This window comes from Myxocyprinus asiaticus, chromosome 24, assembly GCF_019703515.2.
Source record: "Myxocyprinus asiaticus isolate MX2 ecotype Aquarium Trade chromosome 24, UBuf_Myxa_2, whole genome shotgun sequence".
NCBI classification, from domain to species: Eukaryota; Metazoa; Chordata; class Actinopteri; order Cypriniformes; family Catostomidae; genus Myxocyprinus; species Myxocyprinus asiaticus.
Window position 1 is genome coordinate 42,691,676 of NC_059367.1, and position 26,126 is coordinate 42,717,801.

Below are 26,126 nucleotides of genomic sequence, written 5' to 3' on the forward strand. Positions count from 1 at the left end.
AGAGCTTTATGGTCACAACCATAAGCGCTATGTTTGGAGAGGGGTCAACAAGGCCTATAGTGAAAAGAATACCATCCCCACTGTGAAGCATGGTGGTGGCTCACTGATGTTTTGGGGGTGTGTGAGCTCTAAAGGCACGGGAAATCTTGTGAAAATTGATGGCAAGATGTATGCAGCATGTTATCAGAAAATAATGGCAGACAATTTGCATTCTTATGCATGAAAACTGCACATGGGATGCTCTTGGACTTTCCAGCACGACAATGACCCTAAGCACAAGGCCAAGTTGACCCTCCAGTGGTTACAGCAGAAAAAGGTGAAGGTTCTGGAGTGGCCATCACAGTCTCCTGACCTTAATATCATCGAGCCACTCTGGGGAGATCTCAAATGTGCAGTTCATGCAAGACGACCAAAGACTTAAGAACTAAGGGTATGCAGACTTTTGAACAGGGGTCATTTCATTTTTTTCTTTGTTGCCATGTTTTGTTTTATGATTGTGCCTTTCTGTTATAACCTACAGTTGAATATGAATCCCATAAGAAATAAAAGAAATGTGTTTTGCCTGTTCACTCATGTTTTCTTTAAAAATGGTACATATATTACCAATTCTCCAAGGGTATGCAAACTTTTGAGCACAACTGTATGTCCATAAAGTAATTATTACTGCAGATATCTGTAATATTTACAGTCGATTCGCACGGGATATGCGATGTCTGTAAAAATCATAGACATGGGTGTGTCTTAGAGCTGCACAATTAATCGTTAAACGATCGCGATCTCGATTCAGACACCCACACAATCTCATTTCTAAATGATAACGATTCTGCAATGTATATTAACGTTCCTAAGGCATGCCTTTGTAAGGCTAAATTGAAACGAGAATTTCACTTCAAGACGCATTTTTAAGTGTTGATCGTTTAAACTTATGGCATCAACAAAACATAGTGCTCCTGCCTGAGACACTGAATAAACTAAAATGCAACAGCCAAAGATGTTTGTCCAGCAGAGTGGTTTACAAACTGCAGGGTGCAGCCACGATTAGCTAGGAGTGTGACATGATCTCTGCTCAGTTCATTATTTTAATAGCCACCGATGCTAAAAGAAAAAAGGCATTACCCAGATCTGACTAAATTCGCTACCTGTGAGCTGTTTGATTACAGCCGGCTGCTCTCAAACGCTCACATGCGCGTGTCTGCCCATGTAGTCGTGTCTTGTGATGAATGCAGCACTCCTGCGTGAGACTCTGTGCTATTTTTAAACAAAATACCCCTCTTTAGGCGATATTAATGTAAACACAGCTCTTAATGAATTACCAGTGTAAACAGACAGGATTAAATCTGCACTGTCTTGACGAGATATTAAAGTATACACAGACGTTAATGCATAAGCAGATGGGACAAATTCTTCAAAATATTAGATTTGTGTGATGTCTAAACGTATATAAGCTGCATGCTGTCTGTTATAGGCATTTAGGCATTCTTACTGCATCAAATCAGTATTAATGTGGATCTAATAATCCCACAGTAAAGAGTGTCAAATATTTAAGTAGTTTCATTTTGCATTAAATTACTTTTATAAAGTTTTATATTATAATGTTTAAAATGTTTTATTACTGTTGCTGAAAAACTTAAAGCACTGTTTACTCTGTTCTCTATTTAAATACTGGCTCTTGAATAATTCCTTTACAAGCTTGAAGCAATTTTTACAAGAGACACTGAAGGCCAAATTGTTTTCATTTAAATTGTTAACATATACACTGGCAGCCAAAGGTTTGGAATAAGGTTCAGATTTTGCTGTTTCGGAAGGAAATTGGTACTTTAATTCACCAAAGTGGCATTCAACTGATCACAAAGTATAGTCAGGACATTACTGATGTAATAAAAAGCACCATCACTATTTGAAAAAAGTCATTTTTGATCAAATCTAGACAGGCCCCAATTCCAGCAGCCATCACTCCAACACCTTATCTTTCTCCCATAATCTCTTGAGAGAAGTAGAAGTTCCGTCTCCCAGGCTCTGAATTAACTGAATCATGCCTCATGACCTTTTACAAATGCAGTAATCACCGCTTCCAGAGTATCTGCCACTTTAAGGGGGTGTATGCTACCCCCAAAAATAGTACAGAGCAGTGTGCGCAGCTGTAAATACCTAAAGAACTGAGATCTGGGAATCTTAAAATGTTGAACCATATTTTCAAAAGATCTCAACACTCCACTCCCATATAGATCACTGAGTGTATTAACCTACCTCACAATCCACTCTGACAGAAAGGGGACTTATTAATATATAATTTTGGGTTCATCCATATGCTCGAGGCAACATAGAATAAATGTCCGAATTAAACACTCTGGACACTTTTGTCCATACAAATGCGAGATAACGGGGAGTGACTTAACTTCTCCGGTTAGTTTAATAGAAAGGCTTTGCAATGGCAAAATAGGGGCAAGAACTTCCTGTTCAACAGAAAACCAGGGAGGGGCTTTCTCAAGTGGAAGCGACCAATGAGCCAAATGTCTGAGACCGAATGCATAATAATAAAAGAAAATCTTTGGTAGGCCTAGCCCACCTTTGTCAATCAGCCTATGTAACTTACTGAAATGTAATCTGGGACGCTTACCATTCCAAATGAAGGACTTCGCTATGCTATAAAATTGCTTGAAATAAGAGAGGGGGACATCTACAGGGAGAGACTGTAGCAGGTAGTTGAATTTTGGAATACAATTAATTTTAATAACATTAACCTTCCCAAACATAGATAAATCTAATGAAGCCCACCTGCCCACATCACTCGAAAAACTTTTTATTAAGGGGTCAAAATAAACTCTAACTAATCACACAAATTTGCTGCGAATAAAATACCCAAATACTTAATGCCCTGTTTAGGCCACTCGAAGGCACCCGGCTGAAAAGCTGTTACTGGGCAGTACGCTGTCAGAGCCAAAGCTTCGGATTTAGACCAATTGACTCTGTATCCTGAGAACTTAGAAAAGGGATTAATTATTCTGTGGAGGCAAGGCACAGATCTAGTAGGGTCGGAGACGAATAATAAAATATCATATGCGTAAAGCAAAAGCTTATGCGCCATACCTCCCGCCACCACCACTGGAAAATCATCTTCCTTTCTTATCACGGCTGCTAATGGTTCCAGGGCAAGACAGAACAATAATGGGGAAAGAGGGCAACCCTTCCGGGTGCCCCTGTCCAGAGTAAAATAATCTGAAATTAATCCATCTGTTTGTACCGCCGCTACCGGGTGTCTATAAAGTAACTTAATCCATCCAATAAAAGTATTCCCGAACCCGTATATTTCCCAATCTTAAAAAGATAATCCTATTCTACCATATCAAACTGCTTTTCGGCGTTAAGTGAGATGGCAGCGACCAGAGTCTGATCATTCACCACTGACCACATGATTTTGATGAGACACCTGATGTTATCAAAAGAGCTGCGGTCCGAATAAACCCCATCTGATCTATATGTATAAGAGATGTCATAACTTTATTCAATTGGTTAGCCAAAATTTTTTACAATATTTTTACGTCTAGCTGGACCAGGAAATTGGACGGTAACTCTTACACTTGCTTGGATCTTTGTCCTTTTTAAGAATCAGACTGATCCGGGCTTGTGTCATGGTTGGTGGAAGCTTTCCATTCTTTAATGATTCCATATAAACTTCTAACAAAAGTGAAACCAGTTCTGTAGCATAAGATTTAAAAAATTCAGCAGCAAAGTCATCTGGCCCCGGAGACTTGCCTGTAGACAAGGCCTTAATTACCTCGCCAAGCTCCTCTAAGTTTATTTCAGAATCAAGATAATTTTTTTGCTCAGTCGTCAGTTTCCACAATCTAATGGTTCCACAAAGTTTCTAATATCTTCATCAGTAGACGAAGACATGGAACTATAGAGATCAAGATAGAAGTCTTTAAAAGCATTATTAATATCAATGGCCAAGGTAAATATTTCACCACCAGCAGATTTCACTGAGGGAATGGTAGAAAAAGACTCTCTCTGCTTTATATATCTAGCCAAAAGCTTCCCTGCCTTGTCCCCCTACTCAAAGTATAACTGTCTTGCCCTGAATAGCCAAAACTCCACCTTCCGTGACAAAATAGTATTATATCTGTATTTCAATCGGATCAATTTTCCGAGGCCATCAGACGACATTTGGCGCTTTAGCTCTGCCTCGGCATCTTTAATATTCCCTTCCAGTTCCACGATTTCTCGTGCTTGGATTTTTTTGGTGAATGAGGCATACTGTATGATCCGACCCCTAAGAACTGCCTTAAGTGCCTCCCAAGCCACGCCCACAGAGGATACTGAGGACCAATTGGCTTCCATATAAACATTGATTTCAACCTTTAACATTTGTTGGAATTCAGGATTTTGCAAAAGGGATACATTAAAGCGCCAACTATATGATTTCTTTTTCTCCGTATGTGGCAACACCTCTAAACTCACCAGGGCATGATCTGAGACTAAGATGTTTCCAATTGAGCAATCATCAACAGATGAAATGAGGGACTTAGACATATATTAAAAAATTTAATAATATATAAAAGATTTCTAGAAGAAATCTTATGGACTGATGAAAAAAATTTATAGTCCCTACCAGATGGGTTCAAAAGTCTCCAAATATCTTTAAGACCAAGATTTTTACACATCCTGTGAAGCGTCAATGTTGCTCTAGGGGGCTTACACACTTTTGCTTTACTATGATCAAGGACTGAATCCATCAAAAGATTAAAGTCTCCTCCCAATATTATATCATGAGGGGTGCCAGCAGACTGCAACATTCCTTCAGATCTGTAAAAAGCCCTGATCATAAGTGTTAGGTGTGTAAATATTAGCCAAAATCAATCTTTGCCCCTGAATTTCTGCTAAAACAATAATGACTCTTCCTAATTTATCATTAACCTGTTTGAGACATTTGAATTGTAGATGCTTACTTATCAATGTAATGATTTCCCTGCTCTTACTTGAGCCAGCACTAAAGAAAACATGTCCACCCCATATCTTCCCAAATTTTCCAGCTTCCTGTGGGGAAAGATGCATGTCTTGAAGAAACACAATATCATATTTCTTACGTTTAAGAAAATAAATAACCTTCCTTCTTTTTATGGGGTGCCCCAACCCATTCACATTCCACATGGAGAGAGACAATCCACCCATATTAACATTTGACATTTTGACATATTAGAAAAAACAGATTGTGTGTCAAAAATAAAATTATAAAGACCACCTTCCAACATTGGTGCAACAATCAAACCCGAACTTCCCCCTGAACCAAACAAACAGAAAAAAGAAAAATGTGCACATTAACCCAGCACACGACAGTGCCAACCGGCATCCATCCCTCTAAACTCAAACAGTCCATGTACGCCTACATTGCTCATGAACGGTGCTTCTATACAAATTTTGTGAGACAAAATTACACAACAACAAATTATCTATAAAACAAACTCCAGCCAATAGGCAGGATAAACACAAAGAATGTGTAGATTCATCCACATAACTATTCTGAAGGTGTGTTCCTCCACAAAACAAACTCCAGCCGCTAGGCGGAACCAGCACAAAAAGAAACAAAAAAGGCGGCAGTTTCCTCGGACAGTCAAGTGAATGTTCAGTGAGTTAGGCCCACTCGGCTGTTACATGAGTGCAACAAATGCCCTAATCACTCCAATGTTTTTCAATAAATATTCCACAGAACAAACTCCAACCAATAGGAGGCATAAGCACAAAGAACATGCAGATTCATCCACAAACTGTCCCGAAGGAGTGTTACTCCACAAAACAAACTCCAGCCGCTAGGCGGAACCAGCACAAAAAGAAACAAAGAAGGCGCTCAGTTTCCTCGGACAGTCAAGTGAATATTCTTTGAGTCAGGCCCACTCGGCTGCATAGAGAGTATCACATAATGACTAATTCCATTGACTTTATGAAGGACATCGCTTGCTGTGGGCATTTAAATATTTTGCGGCCATCCTTAGTATCTATTCTCAATTTGGCCAGGAACATCAGTGCAAAAGCGACCTTCCGTTGATGTAAGAGTTTCTTGCATTCCTTGAATCGATCACATTTCTCTCTTGTCAAATTCACAAAGTCTGGGAACAAGAAAATGTTGTGGTTCTTCCAAGAAAGCCTTCCTTTACTCCTTGCCTCACGTAACATGAGATCTTTATCGGATGATCTCAGAAATTTGGCCAGAATGGATCGGGGCCTGTTTCCTCCGTGGATCTCTGAGCCAGAACCCTGTGAGCTCGCGCGATTTCCAGCTAATGGGCCTGTTATGTTGAGCAGACTCGGGAAGAGCCCATCTAGGAATTTCGCCATATCTCTGTCTTCAGGAATTCCAACAATTCGGATGTCGTTTCGCCGGTTATGATTCTCAAGGTCTTCCAACTTTTCCCAGATGCACTCCAAGTCAGTCTTGGTTGCTAGCAGATTAGCAGCTAATTTCGTCTCTGATGACTGCAGATAATCAATCCGTTCACTCTTCCAACACTCTTGTAACCATCTCAGTGAATTTCGTCTCCATGGCAATGATCAATCGACGTATTACAGCAAGCTCCTCCAAGTCAGCAACGACCTTAGTCAGCATTGCCACCATGTTCAACAATTGAAGCTGAATCTCTTTCACCGCACTGGCCAAATTGAGTCCCGGACTTCCGGCCTGTTGCTCAGGGGCTTCAGCTTGAGCACGTAAGTGTCTTTTAATGTCTACAGAGCCCGAGGATTTTGAGTTCTTTGACATATTGTCTTGCTACAACAGTCAAGAATCAGAGTGTATCGAATCTCATTGGTTTATGACCTAAAAAGCATTAAAACTAGCAAAGTATGCAGAGCTCGCCATTCACACGTCCGACCCTCGCATGGCGCCACACAACTCCCATTGTCTTTGAGTTTGTTTTTGAGCTGCCACAGTATGAAATAGACTGGCATGTCTTAAGGTCAATATTAGGTCAAAAATGGCAAAAAAGAAACAGCTTTCTCTAGAAACTCATCAGTCAATCATTGTTTTGAGGAATGAAGGCTATACAATGCTTAAAATTGCCAAAAAACTGAAGATTTCATACAAAGGTATACACTACAGTCTTCAAAGACAAAGGACAACTGACTCTAACAAGGACAGAAAGAGATGTGGAAGGCCAGATGTACAACTAAACAAGAGGATAAGTATATCAGAGTCTCTAGTTTGAGAAATAGACGCCTCACATTTCCTCAGCTGACAGCTTCATTGAATTCTACCCACTCAACACCAGTTTCATGTACACCAGTAAAGAGAAGACTCAGGGGTGCAGGCCTTATGGGAAGAATTGCAAAGAAAAAGCCACTTTTGAAACAGAAAAACAAAAACAAAAGGTTAGAGTGGGCAAATAATCACAGACATTGGACAACAGATAATTGGAAAAGAGTGTTATGGATCTTAACCCCATTGAGCTTTTGTGGGATCAGCTAGACTGTAAGGTGCATGAGAAATGCCTGACAAGACAGCCACATATATGGCAAGTGCTACAGGAAGTGTGGGGTGAAATGTCACCTGAGAATCTGGACAAACTGACAGCTAGATCTGCAAAGTTGTCATTGCTGCACATGGAGGATTTTTTGATGAGAACTCTTTGAAGTAGTTTAATAGTAATTGTAATAGTAATTTTTCACATTATTAATGTCCTGACTATAAATTGTGATCAGTTGAATGCAACTTTGGTGAATAAAAGTACCAATTTCTCTCCATAAGAGCAAAATCTGTACATTATTCCAAACTTTTGGCCGCCAGTGTATATTTTTTTTAAATAAGTAAAATAAAATTTTTTTATTGCATATTTGCCTACCAGTGCAAAACTAAGTTGACATAAAACTGTTCATGAAGCTTTTTTGCGGGGGCCTAGGTAGCTCAGCGAGTATTGACGCTGATTACCACCCCTGGAGTCGTGAGTTTGAATCCAGGGTGTGCTGAGTGACTCCAGCCAGGTCTCCTAAGCAACCAAATTGGCCCGGTTGCTAGGGAGGGTAGAGTCAAATGGGGTAACCTCCTCATGGTCGCGATTAGTGGTTCTCGCTCTCAATGGGGTGCGTGGTAAGTTGTGCATGGATTGCGGAGAGTAGCATGAGCCTCCACATGCGGAGTCTCCGCAGTGTCATTCACAAGGAACCACGTGATAAAATGCGTGGACTGACTGTCTCAGAAGCGGAGGCAACTGAGACTTGTCCTCCACCACCCAGATTGAGGTGAGTAACCGCACCACCACAAGGACCTACTAAGTAGTGGGAATTGGACACTCCAAATTGGGAGAAAAGGGGATAAATAAATAAACAATTATTATTATTATTTTATTTTTTTTTAAATGAAGCTTTTTTTTTTGCATGTGAGAAACAGGTTTCATTTATTTATTTATGCACTTTTTTAACAGAATTATTATTTTTTATTTATTTATTTTGCAATAATAACAAGGTGCTGTTTAGTTTGTAATGTATTCGTTACACCCTCTTGTGGACTTAGGACATTTTAAATTTATATATTTGATTTACATTTTTGCATAGATTGAAGTAGAGAATATTCTGTCAGATCCTCTAGTACATTACATGTTACTTTGTTTAGTACCCTTATGCCCAGGTTTTGTAAATCACATTCATCAGAATCGTGATCTTTATTCTAAGCAAAAAATCGTGATTCTCAATTGTTCCAGAATCGTGCAGCTCTAGTGTGTCTACAGCATTTACACACTGCTCTCATGCGCCACTGACCTATTAGAAAATGCATACTGTGCTGATTAATTATGCAGGAAATATTAAAAACTGGTGACATTAACAAGCCTGCAATCTTATATTACTCTTGAATTAAAAATAAGGACAATCCCTTCACATTATGTAATTTTATATTCTGAAACGTGGGGCTCAACACCATTTCCTGCACTCACTCTTCTCAAATCATAATCAAAAGCTGCTCATTTCTCTTTTGTATGGGTAAGTAAACACTCATCAGTCCAAACATGCAGAAAAACATGCATCAGTCCAAACGCAACAGCCAGCATTATCTGAAGTTGTGAAACGCGTCAAAGTTTTTCTGGCGTCTTCTCTTGACCAACATCCAGTTCAGACACTCTGGATCAATATTACCAGCGGTTATTTTTACAGGCCATTTTATAGCAGGTAAAGCACGCTGTAATTTTAACCGGCACGGGAACGCACAGTCTGTAAAAAGTCCGGGAAAATAACTGGCATGACCGATTTGCATGGGATTAAAATTACTGAGAAGCTCAGGTAATTATTACATTACCCCACGTCCCCATATAAAACGTATCCCGTCTGAATAGGGCTTTGTGTCCATGTTAGTTCCATACTTTTTTTTAGAAATATTTATAGTATTTTCAACAAAAAAATTAATTACTTTAAAAATGTCAAGAAGTAAAAAGGTATTAAAATACTTTCCTTGCACCTTGAATACACAAGAGTGTACACAACTTATTCACTAATTCAAAAAAGGTTTCAAACATTTTTCAAGTAAAAAAAGTTGTTAAAAATTTAAGGTAAATCAATATTTTTTACAATTTCTGAGTCAAGTAGTTTCTTTAGTGTGTGCTCCATTTGACCTGAACAAAATGTGCCTTCTCATACAAATGTCAAAATATCAGATATTTTAAAAACTTCACACAGAATCTTGAAGGTCTAAAGGGTCCTCTCTGTTTAATCTTTTTTTCCCTACATGTTGGTTACACCACATGACACTGATTTGGTGGCAAAAGTTTTTCAATTATTAAAAATATTTTAAACAAAATTATTTCACTACTAAGATTTTCATCTCTGGATGGTTACACCACTAAAAAAAATCAAAATGACTTTAAACTCAGAAACTGGAAGCATGTTTATCATTGTAGAGGTGTATTCAATTAATCATTTTATGTGAATTGTACTTTTTATGTATTTCTGAATGACTTAATAGATCCAGACCAAAAAATGAGCATCAAATCATTGACCCAGTACCATTTACAGTTATCTTCTCCTTTTTCCTTTTGCAAACAGCAATAATGGTTTTTTTAGAGAGCGTCTCACCTATCTGTGCATTGTCGTACAGAAGCAGGTCGTATGCGGCCTGGTAGCCGGTGCGGTAATTTGTGCGTGTTCCGCTGTCCCACTGCACCACCACAGTTTTGTCAGGTGTAGTAGTGCTGCCCTGACGCCCGATCTCCACCACCGTACCTGCGTGACCCTCGCCTTCATCCTGGTTACCCCACTTCCAATCCACACCGCGGACCACACGCATGCCCACCTCCATGCTCCCGCGTGCCGGCTGGCCGCCGTGGCCCGCTTCACCGTGCTTCCTGTGGGAGCGTGCGAGGAGGGCCGAGGGTAGGGCAGCGTTTGCTGCTTGGGGTCGAGGCGCTGGTAGCGGAAGGGTACCGAGTAGAGAGATCTCTGGAGGCAGATCAGGGGTGACTGAAAACACAAATGAGAACAAAGAAACTTTTGAAATTCACAGACATAAACCAAACTAATTTCAGACCAAATTCTCTCATTTCATGAGCTTAAAAGGATAGTTCACTCAAAAATGAAAATTCTGTCATCATTTACTCACATGTTGTTCTTTACACATATTACTTTTTTATTCTGTGGAACACGATAAAGGAGGCAGAATGACAGCCTTCATTGCAACTTTTATTCATTCAGTGAGTGAAAGAAATTTACAATTTTCAAATCTGAATGAACTTGCCCATTCATTGTGCTTTGTACTTATGAGTACTAATCAAATACTGATTAATTTGATTTGTTCATTATGAGTAATTCTGTGTCACACTTTAGGATGAATTTAACACTCGAGTCACAAATTTGATGACTTGCGACTCGACTCGACATAATCAAATTAGACTTGCGACTCGACTTAGACAACAATGATTTGCGACTTGACTAGGACTCGAGCCCTCTGACTTGGAAAGACTTGATACCTTCTAAAACCAAAGATCAGAGTTGTACATTTAAAAATGTGCAGAAAATCAACGATTCATTTCCCCAAAAAACAATTCATTTAGTTTTTTAAATCTACATTTCCACACTCCACATTCAACCAATCAGACAACCAACCAATCAACTTCTATGAGAGTAGGACCAAGTTTGAAGATTGCGCATTCAAGGACGACACAGCCAAAATGATACCAAAGGTAATTTCATTTAGATATAAAGAATACAATATAGGAGTCTTGTGGCACCACGCGAGGTTCGGATGTGTGAACGGCGAGCTCTGTGCTCTTTGCTAGTTTTAATACTTTTTGTGTCATAAACCGGTGAGATTTGATGTTGAGAAACGGATTAATTATCTGGAGTCATCAGAGAGGGAATAAGCTGCTAACCAACTAGCAACCGAGGCAGACTTGTAGCACATCTGGGAAAAGCTGGAAGACCTTGAGAATCGTAACCGGCGAAACAACGTCCGAATTGTTGGAATTCCTGAGAACAAAGAAGGCCGAGATATGGTGAAATTTCTAGACGGGTTCTTCCCGAGTCTGCTCGACATAACAGGCGAGCTCACAGAGTTCCAGCTCGGAGATCCGCGGAGGGAGACAGGCCCCAATCAATTTTGGCCAAATTTCTGAGATCATCCGATAAAGATCTTGTGTTATGCGAGGTGAGGAGTAAAGGAAGGCTTTCTTGGAAGAACCACAACATTTTCTTGTTCCCAGACTTTGCAAGTTTGACAAGAGAGAAACGTGATCGATTCAAGGAATGCAAGAAACACTTACATCAACAGAAGTTCGCTTTTGCACTGATGTTCCCAGCCAAATTGAGAATAGATACTAAGGTTGCAAGTGATGTCCTTCATAAAGTAAATGGAATGAGTAAGTCATTGTGTGATATTCTCGATGCAGCCGGGTGGACCGGCTCACTGAACATTCACTTGACCATCCGAGTGCCTTTTTTGTTTCTTTTTGTGCTGGTTCCGCATAGCGGCTGGAGTTTGTTTTGTGGAATAACGCTCCTTTTTATGCTTATGCCTCCTATTGTTTGGAGTTTGTTTTGTGGAATATTTCTTCCAAGACATTGGAGTGATTAGGGAATTTGTTACAATCATGTAACAGCCAAATGGGCCGGCTCACTGAACATTCATTTGACTGCCTGAGGAAACTGAATGGCGCTTTTTTTTTTGTGCTGGTTCCGCTAGCGGCTGGAGCTTGTTTTGTGGAGGAACACACCTTCAGGACAGTTATGTGGATGAATTTACACGTTCTTTGTGTTTATTCCGCCTATTGGCTGGAGTTTGTTTTATAGATTATTTTCTGTTGTGTAATTCTGTCTCAAAAAATTTGTATAGAAGCACCGGACTTGTGTAATCTGACGGCAAATTTGTCGCGGGGGCTCACGTTGGCGTGCATGGACTATTTGAGTTTAGAGGGATGGACGCCACATTTTCCTTTTTTCTGTTTTTCTTTTTGTTCTGGGGGATGTTCGGGGTTTGATTGTTGCACCAATGTTGGAATGTGGTCTTTATAACTGTATTTTTGACACACAATCAATTTTTTCTAATATGTCAAAATGTCAAATGTTAATATGAATGGATTGTCTCTCTCCATGTGGAATGTGAATGGGTTGGGGCACCCATAAAAAGAAGAAGGTTATTTCTTTTTTGTAGATCTTGAAGTAATGTTGCAAGCCGCTGGCACCCCTCATGATATAATATTGGGAGGAGACTTTAATCTTTTTGATGGACTCAGTCCTTGATCATAGTTAAACAGAAGTGTGTAAGCCCCCTAGAGCAACAGTGACGCTTAACAGGATGTGTAAAAATCTTGGTCTTACAGATATTTGGAGACTTTTGAACCCATCTGGTAGGGACTATACATTTTTTTCATCAGTCCATAAAAATTATTCTAGAATAGATATATATATATCCAAGTCCCTCATTACATCTGTTGCTGATTGCTCAATTGGAAACATCTTAGTCTCAGATCACGCCCTGGTGAGTTTAGAGGTGTTGCCACATACGGAGAAAAAAAATCATATAGTTGGCACTTTAATGTATCCCTTTTGCAAAATCCTGAATTCCAACAAATGTTAAAGGCTGAAATCAATGTTTATTTGGAAACCAATTGGTCCTCAGTATCCTCTGTGGGCGAATCATACAGTATGCCTTATTCACCAAACAAATCCAAAGCACAAGTACTTGTGGAAACGGAAGGGAATACTAAAGGTGCCGAGGCAGAGCTGAAGCACCGAATGTCATCTGATGGCCTCAGAGAATTGACCCGATTGAAATATAGATATAATACTATTTTGTCACGGAAGGTGGAGTTTTGGCTATTCAGGGCAAGACAGTCATACTTTGAGTCGAGGAACAATGCAGGGAAGCTTTTGGCTAGATATATAAAGCAGAGAGAGTCTTTTTCTACCATTCCCTCAGTGAAATCTGCTGGTGGAGAAATATTTACCTCGGCCATTGATATTAATAATGCTTTTCTTGATCTCTATAGTTCCACGTCTTCATCTACTGATGAAGACATTAGAAACTTTGTGGAACCTTTAGGTCTCCCTAAACTGACGACCAAGCAAAAAAATTCTCTTGATTCTAAGATAACCTTGGGGGAGCTTAGCAAGGTAATTAAGGCACTACCTGCTGGCAAGGCTACGGGGCCAGATTGTAATGAGGAGTCAGCAGAGTTGGGATCCATGTGCAGCTTTATTAATAGCAGAAGTAATACAGACAGGCAGGGGTCAAACACCAGCAATAGTAATATCCAAGGTAAATCAGAGAGATAAATCACAAAACAGGCAAGAGATCAGGGCAGGTGGCAGGCAATAATAGGTTATATCCAGGGGCACGAAGCAGAAATAATAGGCAGGCAGCAATGGGTCAAAACAGGGTAAACAGTCCAGGGTCAAACACAGGTTAGGCAATATATATATATATAAAAAACGCTCAGAAATGTCAGCCAGGGCAAAACACGACTTCGCAAGTATGAGAGTGAGAGCGTGTCTTAAATAGCTAGGTAGATAGGGAACGGGTGGAGGTAATCAGTGCCAGATACGGGGATCATGGGAAATGGAGTCCAGGGAATTAGAGTCAATGCTCAGGTGATGGAGCCCTCTGGTGGTGAGCGGAAAGAACCACAGAGGTGGTATTCATGACAGAGCCCCCCCCCCGTGAGCGGCTCATGATGCGAGGAGGCATGCGACGCTGGGGTCTTCCTTGAGGTCGAGGGGCAGGTCTATGTGGGTGAGTCCTATGGAACTCTGCAATGAGTCTGTGATCAAGAATATCCTCAGAATTAACCCATGACCGTTCCTCCGCACCATACCCCTCCCAGTCCACAAGGTATTGTGGTGTCCTCCCCCGGCGCCTGGAGTCCAGGAGATCTCGCACCTGTTAGGCCTCCTCGCTGTCCACGATGATGGGTGGAGAGCCCTGGTCCCCGACCTCCTCCTCCTCCCCCCCCCCATCTCAGACGAACAGCAGGCTTGAGCAAGGAGACATGGAAAGTGGGAGAAATTTAATAAGTGGGGGACAAGGCAAGGCAGTATGATACAGGAGTAATCTGTCTGAGTATTTTGAAAGGGCCAACGTACCTGGGACTGAGTTTTATGCATGGTAGATTAAGTCATAGATCATGGGTGGAGAGCCAGACCATTGACCGGGGTTGTATTCAGGATTGGGACGACGATGATGATTAGCTTGTTCCTCTTGCTTTCTGACGGCACATTGAAGATGGACGTGTGCCTGGTCCCAGGTGGCTTCACTTCTAAGGAGCCATTCATTGATGGCAGGAAGGTCCGTGGGCTCCCCTGACCAGGGGAATAAGGGAGGCTGAAAACCAAGCACACACTGGAAGGGAGTTAGACCGGTTGATGGCTTACGGAGAGAATTCTGGGTATATTCAACCCAGAGTAGATAGCGGCTCCAGTCAGACTGATTCTGATTTCAGTAGGTTCTGAGAAAGTGGGTCAACTCTTGATTCATGCACTCTGTCTGACCGTTGGATTGTGGACGGTACCCAGAGGTTAGGCTGACATTTATGCTCAGTTGTTGAAAGAAAGCTGTCCATAAATGCGAGGTGAACTGAGGTCCTTGGTCAGAAACAATGTCTTCAGGTAGACCATAGAATCTGAATACGCAGTTACATAGATGTTCAGCAGTTTCAAATGCAGTAAGCAGCTTAGATAAAGGGATTAAATGGCAAGCATTAGAGAAGCGATCTACTACCATGAGAATGGTGGTGTGATCCTGAGAAATAGGAAGATCCGTGACGAAATCTATGGCGATATGGGACCATGGATGTTGAGGTATGGGTAGAGGTTGTAATAACCCAGCAGGAAGTTGTTTAGATGATTTATTGATGTTGCAAGTAGAACAGTTCTGGACGTCAGTTATGGTGTCTGCCTGCAAGGTGGGCCACCAGAAACGGTTGCGTACTAACTGAAGAGTGGCGGTGATTCCAGGATGACCAGAGCTGAGGGAGGAGTGGACCCACTGGATAACCCTCTTACAAAATGAGTGTGGGACATAGATTCTGTCAGGAGGGCAGTCGGGAGGTGTTGGATCATTGGAATGTGCATTGGTTATTTCTGTCATAATATCCCATTGCACTGGAGTGATGATCAGTGTGGGTGGTATGATGGGTTCCTCGGTTGGAGCTTGAAGTGAGTATTCATATTGATGAGAGAGAGCGTCAGCCTTGACGTTTTTAGAACCGGGGCGATATGTGACTGTGAAGTTGAAGCGTGTGAAGAATAGCGCCCATCTTGCCTGTCTAGGGTTGAGTCTCTTTGCTGTACATAAGTACTCTAGGTTTCGATGATCAGTCAAGATGAGGAAAGGATGTTTGGCTCCCTCCAGCCAATGACGGCATTCATCGAATGCTGCTTTCATAGCTAATAGTTCTCGATTCCCGACATCATAGTTCTGTTCAGTGGAGCAGAGTTTGTATGAGAAAAAGGCACATGGGAAGAGTTTGAGAGGTGTACCGTACCGCTGGGAGAGGATTGCTCCAATACCAATGTTAGAGGCGTCTACTTTGACAATGAATGGGCGATCAGGGTCTGGATGGTGAAGGATGGATGCAGTGGTGAAACATACTTTCAGATCCTGGAAGGATTGGAGAGCAGCTGGGGACCAGGAGAGCAGAGAGCCCCTCTTCTTTAGCATCGATGTGAGATGCATGGGCACAGTACTGAACCCTCTAATGAAGTGCCTGTAAAAATTGGCAAAACCCAGGAAACGTTGCAATTCCCTTATCGTAGTCGGTTGCGGCCATTTCAAAACTGCTCTTACCTTGCTGTCATCCATAGCCACACCCTCTGGGCTGATGACATAGCCTAGAAACGATACCGATGTTTGATGGAACTCACATTTCTCAGCCTTGGCATACAGTTGATGGGTGATGAGACGTTGTAGGGCAGCTCGAACATGCTTGACATGATCCTCTTAAGTTTTAGAGTAGATGAGGTTGTCGTCGATATATATGATTACCCCTTGATTCAGCAAGTCTCGGAAGACATAACTGATGAAAGCCTGGAGTTACGGTTAGTTCTTCGAGGGCAGCTGGAACCAGATGCAGGGGGTAGCGAAATTTGACAGTGATTTCATTAAGACCATTATAATCGATGCATGGGCGAAGCCCACCTTCCTTCTTACCCACGAAGAAGAATCCGGCTGATGCTGGTGAGGTTGAAGGTCTGATAAATCCCTTGGAAAGTTCCTCCTCAATGTATGACTTCATAGCCTAAGACTCAGGCTGGGACAATGGAAAAATTCTGCCTTGTTGAAGTGAGGAACCAGGTAGTAACTCTATGGCATAGTCACTGGAACGGTGAGGAGGAAATTGCGAGGCTTTGGTTTTGCTGAAGGCTTCAACTAAGTCAAAGTACTCAGGAGGTGGGTTGGGAACTGTAGTGGGTTCTACTCTAACAGCGGCAGCTCTAATGGTCCTCGGAGAGACGGGTTTTAAGCAACAGGAGATGCAGGTGCTGGACCACTGAGTAATTTGCTGTTTGCTCCAAGAAATTTGAGGGTTGTGTTTCTGCAGCCAAGGTAGTCCTAAGATTATTGAATAATGAGGCGATGGGATGATATACAGGCGAATGGTTTCTGTGTGCAGTGCTCCAACTTGTAGAATAATATCTTTGGTGGTGTGATGAACATGACCGTCACCAAGGGGGCATCCGCCTAATGCTGCCACTGCCAAAAGAGAGTCACAGAGGTTAAGCGGAATATTATGAGATCTGGCGAATTCCTCGTCAATGAAGTTGCCCGCTGCCCCCGAGTCCAGCATGGCTGTTGTAATTACAGATCTCCCAGAAAAAGTTAGAATAACTGGCAATTCAACACATGAAGTAGAGCATGTTAATGAACTACAGGAACTCACCTTAATAGGGCAATGCTGAGATGGTCGGACTGGGCAGAAAATCCGTAAGTGGCCAGCTTGACCACAATACAGACACAGGTGTTGCCTCATGCGACAATTTCTCTCTTCAGAGGTAAGATGAGCGTGTCCAATGTGCATGGGCTCAGATTCACTCTGGTAATTTGAAGCAGTAGGGTGAGATACAAGAGTGCTGGAGGATCTTCATGCTCGGCGGAGGTTATCAATGTGGATGGTTAATTCAATAAACTGATCCAAAGTTTTTCCCTCAACATGACAAGCCAGCTCAGATTGAAGCTCTAAGTTCAGTCCTCTCCGAAATAGCAGCTTCAAAGTATCCTCAACCCACACTGTTTGAGCAGCGAGTGTACGGAAGGTGAGAGCGTATTCCGTGGTGGGGACATTACCCTGCCGAAGAGAAAGCATCTGATCTTCGGCATCTTTGCCTCCCACTGGATGTTCAAACACTGCACGAAATTGTTGGAGGAAGCAACTGAATGAAGGGAATGTTGATCGGTCATCGTTCCACACTGCTGTTGCCCAAACCAATGCCTTACCGGTAAGCAGTGAACAAACAAAGGAAATGCGGCTCTCACCTGTGGGATATAGTGTGGGTTGTTGGTTAACAAATAGTGAGCATTGGAGCAGAAATCCATTACATTTGGCAGGTGACCCGTCGAATTTCTCAGGAAAAGCGAGGCGTGGGTTAGCAGTGAGTGTGTTAGCCGCTGGGTTTGATGGAGGAGCTGAAGGGTTTGGCGTGGGTAAACGGAGGTTTTGCAGCATCTTAACAAGCTCCTCTGTTAACGATGTTAGCCAGTCGAGTTGTTGGTGGTGTACGGCCAATATGTTCGCTTGAGCTGAGACCTCGGTGGTTAGTTGCAGAAAAGCCACTGGATCGGTGTTTGGCGAAGTCTTCTGTAATGAGGAGTCAGCAGAGTTGGGATCCATGTGCAGCTTTATTAATAGCAGAAGAAGTAATACAGACAGGCAGGGGTCAATCACCAGCAATACTAGTATCCAAGGTAAATCAGAGAGATAATCACAAAACAGGCAAGAGATCAGGGCAGGCGGCAGGCGATAACAGGTTATATCCAGGGTCACGAAGCAGAAACAATAGGCAGGCAGCAATGGGTCAAAACAGGGTAAACAGTCCAGGGTCAAACACAGGTTAGGCAAAAAAATAAATAAATAAATAAAATAAAAATTTATATATATAAGACTTTGCAAGGTATGAAAGCGAGAGCGCGGCTTAAATAGCTAGGTAGATAGGGAACAGGTGTGGAGATAATCAGTGCCAGATACGGGGATCATGGGAAATGGAGTCCGGGGAATTAGAGTCAATGCTCTGGTGCCCTCTGGTGGTGAGTGGGAGGAACCACAGTGGCAGGATGACACAGATGGCTTTGCCGCTGAATTTTTTAGATCTTATGCTACAGAACTGGCTCCACTTTTGTTTGAAGCTTATACGGAATCATTAAAGAATGGAAAGCTACCGCCAACCATGACACAAGCCCGGATCAGTCCGATTCTTAAAAAGGATAAAGATCCAAGCGAGTATATGTGTTACCATCCAATTTCCCTGATCCAGCTAGACATAAAAATATTGTCAAAAATTTTGGCTAACCGATTAAGTCAAGTTATGACATCTCTTATACATATAGATCAGGTGGGGTTTATTTGGGACCGCAGCTCTTCTGATAACATTAGGCGTTTCATCAATATCATATGGGCAGTGGCGAATGATCAGACTCCATTTGATATGGTAGAATGGGATTATCTTTTTAAGATTTTGGAAATATACAGGTTCGGGAATACTTTTATTGGATGGATTAAGTTACTTTATAGACACCCGGTGGCGACGGTACTAAAAAATGTATTCATTTCAGATTATTTTACTGTGGATATGGGCACCTGGCAGGGTTGCCCTCTTTCCCCATTATTGTTCTGTCTTGCCCTGGAACCATTAGCAGCCGCGATAAGGAAGGAAGATGATTTTCCAGGGGTGGTGGTGGGAGGTAGGGCACATAAGCTTTTAGCTTTACACAGATTGTATTTTATTATTCGTCTCCGACTCTACTAGATCTACGCCTTGCCTCCACAGAATTATTAATTCCTTTTCTAAGTTCTCGGGATACAGAGTTAATTGGTCTAAATCCGAAACTTAGGCTCTGACAGCGTACTGCCCTGTAACGGCTTTTCAGCCAGGCGCCTTTCATTGGCCCAAACAGGGCATTAAGTATTTGGGTATTTTATTCGCAGCAAATTTGTGTAATTTAGTTAGAGTTCATTTTGACCCAATAATAAAAAGGTTTTCGAGCGATGTGGGCAGGTGGGCTTCATTACATTTATCTATGATTGGGAAGGTTAATGTTATTCAAATGAATTGTATTCCAAAATTCATCTACCTGCTACAGTCTCTCCCTATAGATGTCCCCTCTCTTATTTCAAGCAATTTCATAGTATAGCAAAGTCCTTCATTTGGAATGGTAAATGTCCCAGATTACATTTCAGTAAGCTACATAGGCCGATTAACAAAGGTGGGCCAGGCCTACCCAAGAATTTGTTTTATTATTATGCATTCGGTCTCAGACATTTGGCTCATTGGTCACTTCCACCTGAGTAAGCCCCTCCCTGGTTTTGTATTGAACAGGAAGTTCTTGCCCCTATTTCGCCATTGCAAAGCCTTTCTATCAAACTAACAGGAGAAGTTAAGTTACACCCCGTTATCACGCATTTGCACTCGGTATGGACAAAAGTGTCCAAAGTGTTTAATTCTGACATTTATTTAAATGTTGCCTCGAGCATATGGCTGAACCCAAAATTATGTATTAATGAGTTCCCTTTCTTCTGGTCAGAATGGTTTGTGAGGGGGTTTACTACACTCGGTGACCTATATGAGAGTGGAGTGTTGAGAGCCTTTGAAATCTCAGTTTTTTTAGGTATTTACAGCTGCGCCACCTGCTCTGTACTATTTTTGGTAGTAGCATGCACCCCCCTAAAGCGGCAGAAGTGGTAATTACTGCTTTTGGAAAAGGTCATGAGGCATCTGTGCATTACTCCCTGCTAATTAAGAGTCTGGGAGACGAAGATTTAACTTCTATCGAAAGATTATGGTAGAAAGATTTAAACTTGGTATTGGAAAAGGGAGTTTGACTAGGATTTTAAAAAACCGTAAAGTCTGCATCTAGAAATGCAAGGGTGCGCCTTTTGCAGTTCAAGATTTTACATCTATTCTATTAGACCCCCTCTAGATTGAATAGGCTTGGTCTTAAAGACACACCCACCTGCTGGTGATGTCAATCGGAAGATGGAGACACAACCCATGTCTTTTGGTGGTGTGTTAAGATCCAAGAGTTTTGGTTGAAGGTTCAGAGTTTTATTTGCGATGTACTGGGCACTCAGATTTCGTTTTGCCCCAGTGTTTTGGGCGATGGGGCGGTTACAAAAATTACAACACATACAAATGCAATTAACCTCATTATAATCAGTCCTGTAGGGGGAAAAAGCTTTGGATAAATCTGTTTTGGAAATATAACCATACTATTTAAAGATTAACATTAGCATTAGAGACTTACGTGAGAGAATCACTTCCCAACCCTGTCTGTGTAAAGTTATTTCCAATCTATTATGTCATGACCTGCAGTGCCATGTATCACAAAGAAAGATGAACAAATTCAGGATTCCAGGATTGGTTTTAGTTTGACAAAAACCCACCAAATCCAATCAGGCTTCATTAGGGTTAAGTGGTATCAAGACACTCAACTTTCTCTATCAGCTCAGAGTTTGATCTTTAGGTTATGAATAGTTCATGAATGCATTTACATGAATGAAGTGAACAGACGATCAAGTGCAATAAGAGTGCAAGAGATTGTCAGCGCTATGTACTTCTTCGTTGAAGATCTTTAAGAAAATGAAGAATTTAAACACAGTTACGCAGCAAAAGAGGACATTAACAATATGATCAATGAAAACACATCTACACAACACAATTGGTCACTATTAAATGAATAAGACATTTACACAGCAAAAATGCTGCAAGTTTGAGAGGACTGCTGAATAAAATCTGAATATGATGAAAATAAAAATTGCTGATATATCGATGTGTAAGTAACTTTATATGTCCACAACTAGAACATACAGGTTTATATATTGTAATGCTAATGCTAAACTTACATTTACAATCTGCTAACACTGACATCTTGTTGATACAAGTCTAATGGTTTCATATGGTAATTTACTAACTATGTTTTAAGAAGATACTGGAGTTATGACAGGAAAGTTGTAAAACAACAGTATCATGAACAGGGTATTAAGCGGGAATTTTGTTTACATTGTCTTAACACTTAAACGCATACCTTGGGTCTTTAGTGACCCGGGACCTCAATCTACCCCCTGTACCTCATCCATTTTTGTGGAGTTGTGCCCACACCTTTTTAGCATTCCTTAATCTTTCTCTTATAAATAGTGTAACACACACACACACACACACAAAAAAAAATTCTAATTGCTTAATTATTATTATTAATTATGAATTGCTGTTGTTTCAGTGATTGACTTGATTTACACTTGAAGAAGCAATGTGGAAGTAAACTATAGCAAGTCTAACACATGAACAGTATGATTTGGCTGTTGTCATTTGAGTGTAATTCTGAAATTATTTATGTTGTGTGTCTATTTAGACTCAAAAATTGCCTGAGAAAATATTTGTGTGTAGCCAGTTAAGTCTCATAAAATTTCAGCATGGAAGTAATGAATCACGTTTTATCATTGGTTGCATCATCTATTTGATATATGAAAATTAAAACATCAAAACATAACAGAATATCAACTATTCTATTATTTTCTAATTGTCTTGAATATGCTTTGAAAATTGTACACTATCTGGGCATTGTGTAGATCCATTTGTGATAGATATAAGTGCCAGGTCACTTAAGACCCGAAATATGTAAAAATGTTTGGTGAAACACCCATGCATTTAAGGGTTAAATAAGACAGATAAACCAGAGTAAAACTACACCACACTGTTTGATTAAAGGGGTCATGAAATGCTCTTTTATTATAGTTTCATTATCTTCCCTGAGGTCCACTGATAATGTTAGTAAAGTTGTTGTTTTTTTCACCAAAGCAGTCATAATTTTGTAATATATGATTATTTTTCACCCTGTCTCTGACAATCTTTCTGAAAAGCTAGATTTTTGCCTCAGCTCCTCCTTTAAACTTCCATGTAAACACCCTCTATTATGATTGGCTAACAGTTTGCAGCCCCTCAAATTCAGCCATTTTTGAAACTCAATCAGCAGAGAATAAACAAGCACCAAAACATTAGAAATGTAAATTTCACAGTTTACACATAACGCACATCCAACACATTGCGACCGGTGAATGTCGTCAAGCTTGAACTCTGTTTTAGGTCTGTTACTCTGTTCAGTTCTGTGTATCTGTGTAATGTTCTGGATGACCGCTGGAGGTCTTCATCCCTGTTTTCTGTGCCTTGTTCTTGTTTCCTGTTTGTATTCTGTTATGGGGTTTGTAGTCCATTGTAGTTCTGTTTTGTCATTGGTCTGTTTGATTATCTGTTCCAGGTGTTTCTTGTTTGCAAGTTATCCTGTTTTGTATTTAAGTGCCCTGTTTTCTGTTCTGTTTGTCGGTTGTTAATGAATGCTCTGTGTACACGGTTTTGTGTGCATCGTAGTGTAATTATCTCTTATGCTTGGATTGACCTTTTGTTTTTTGCACTGTTTACATTTGTTCACCACCATCTGCACTTCAATAAACTTCAGCTTGCACTTGGATCCATCCCTCCTGTGATTACTCCTGGCAATCATTACAGAACAACTGACCACAATATGGATTTAGTGGCTGAAGCTTTATTTTCGCTTCGTCAAGGGACTGACTCGATCGAGGAGTACACCCTTACCTTTTGTGAACTGGTGAATTGCCTTAATTGGGGTGACATGGTGTTCAAGAAGCCTCGTCCATCCCAGAGACAGCGCCTGAAGCCTCGACCGTCCCAGAGCCAGCGCCTGAAGCCTCGACCATCAACGAGCCAGCGCCTGAAGCCTCGACCATCCCCAAGTGCCCACGGCCCCGGAGCCAGTACCTGAAGCCTCGACTGCCCTGGAGCCAGAGCCTAAAGCCTCGACAGTTCCGGTGCCAGCGTCCTTGGCCATGGAGGCCATTCCCACAACAGTGCTCACGGCCGTCAGGAAGAGGAGGAGGTGGAGGAGAAGGGCTCCTACTCCCCATTCACTGCCTGTGCTTATGACCATAGAGGTCGTTCCCCTGTCACTGCCTGTGCTCACAACCACGGAGGTCGTTACCATCACTGCCTGTGCTCACAACCACGGAGGTCGTTCCTGTCAATGCCTGTGCTCACGACCACGATGGTCATTCCCATCACTGCCAGTGTTCACGGCCACAGAGGTCTTTTCCCAGTCGCTGACAGCGCTTCTGACCATGCTGGCTGTCGATGAGCCTGTCCAGTTTCACAAGCCTGTCCAGTTCTTGGTATTCATTAAACCTGTTCAGTGTCCAGCAGCCATCCACGTCCAGTATGATCCCTGTCCAGTGGCTGTTGTCCAGACTGCTGACCTCTGTCCAGTGGCTCCACCCCCCTGAGCCTTCTCCTTGGTCTCCTGGCCATCTGCCTGATCTGCTCTGGTTTCCTTGGTCTCCTGGCCATAAACCTCATCTGCTCTGGTCTCCATTGGTCTCCTGGCCGTCCGCCTGATCCACTCTGGCATCCTGTCTGTCCGTCAGCTCTGTCCTGGTTCCCTGCTCTCCCGCCGGCTCCACCCTGGACTGTTACTTATCTTCACACATGGAATTTTGCCCCTCCTGTGCTTGTCTGACCGAATTGCCCATCCCAAGATGGACTATATTTTCTTGCACTTGGATCCATCCCTCCCAACACTCGTTACAATTACACTATTCTTCTCAAGCACAACTGCTAAAACTCACACCCTGTCTACACCGGACACTAATCAATGATGCTGTCTACCATAGAAGCGGCCACAGTAAACAAACAAGTGTCCCGTTCCATTTTGTGCTGGTGCTACTACTGCCAACAACACAAAGAAACGTTTCAGAAAGTTTGTGTCGACGTGTCTGGTGTAGACAGCCTCGAGCCGTTGTGTAACATCAATGGATACACCCGGTGTAGACAGCGTGTCAGCATCATAAACAATCATGACATTTGAAATATTAATGAATGGATCTGTTTACTTGCATTTTTGTTCGAGTCCAATAGTGTTTTTAACTGTCCCTTATCTTCCAGTGACATTTCCTTTGCAAAGACTCACAAGACACACACATCCAGTTTATCATTCTGCACTGAGGTGCGCATCACCGGGAAAAAAATCAAAACAGTCAAAGATGTCCAGAGCGTGTTTACATACACCAACAATTAAAAATAGCACTGATAGGTGAAAGTACAGTTTGTTGAGCAGTTTAAGCAACAAAGCAACAGGAGCCACAGCAGCTGATGAAACACATCTTCTCTTCAGTTGAAACATGACACTGCATCTTTAAAAAAGCGCCAGAGAGATGACAACAGTCAAAGACTTCTGTGTAGTACATGTTTGTATACAAAAATAATTCAAAATAGTCCAGATGGGTCCCCTTGCCTGTTCAGGTGTAGTTAGGCCACAGACATTACGCCTTTTGTCCTACTCTCTGTCTCTGTTTACGAGCCAAGTGAGCACTAGTGGGCGGGGCCACGGGTGCAATTATTTTAAAATAGGCGTTGATGTTGTTGCTGTAGAGGCCATCTTGAATTAATGAGTACCCCAAGTGATGTAGGGTTTTCACGGAGGTAGGGAATGGGGCGTTTTTGGCAGCTTGGTTTCAATAAATGCTTTTATTGCATCGAGGATTAAGTTTTGAGTTCTGGAATTTACAGTATTTTTTATGATAGAATGACCTCTTATATGTCAAAATATCAAGGAAAATTTGATTCCTCATGACATGACCCCTTTAAAAGACATCAACAGAAAAGAACTGCCAAAAGCATGACATTACCCTAATGCTGATCTGTAGGGTTGGATAAAAATATTGATTAATTGTGATCTAATATCGATTCTAATAACCCCAAGATGGCTCTGTAAATGTATGCCTTTTTTAAAGGTTAAGCTTTTCATTATTTGTAGCACGCCTCCAGTCCTACAGGTGTTACCTTGAGCTGAATTTCTGCTGAGCAAGCTTACTAAGGTAAGAGGGGTCCCTTCAAGGGCAAGAGAGAGACAAATGTACTGACTAAACAATAGATGTGCACCATTCAGAACTGAATTCATAATGCATTTGAACTGTGGTAGCAAACAGGATGCTGAATTGTAATTCAGATTGCTCAATTTAGATTGTTGTTCACAAACAACATAGAAAGCAGAAGAAAAGGAAGACAGCTGATAACCCATTGATCAGAGGTTTAATAAACAGTATATGTACTTGAGAAGATACGTAAGTTTGTATTCCCCTTTTATCTCATTAATGTTCACACCCCTTTCATAATTTATACAAATATAAGAGATGAAACATTTGTTTTATTTAGTACTGCCCTTCAGAATCTACATAAGCAGATATTTACATAAAGCATAGTAGGGCTGTAACGATTAGTCAACATTTATTAGACAATAAAAAATTGTCGACAAAAATTTTCATTGTCGAAGAGTCATTTGATCTCATTTAACGTAACATGAGATCACATTAAACTCTAATGATGACGCACGAGAGCAGCACTGCAGTTCACACCTGACTGACGAGAGGAAGAATTACACAGCTCACAGTCCA

General features: G+C 41.5%; 1 protein-coding gene across 1 annotated transcript in view; it reads right to left on the reverse strand.

The window, feature by feature from the left end:
- The window catches only part of LOC127415172 (E3 ubiquitin-protein ligase MIB2-like), a 140,746-nt gene that overhangs the window by 85,067 nt on the left and 29,553 nt on the right, over nt 1-26,126 (reverse strand). The window contains exon 2 of the mRNA XM_051653791.1: nt 10,048-10,431. Coding sequence (XP_051509751.1) covers nt 10,048-10,431 — 384 coding nt within the window. The remainder of the gene's footprint in view (nt 1-10,047; nt 10,432-26,126) is intronic.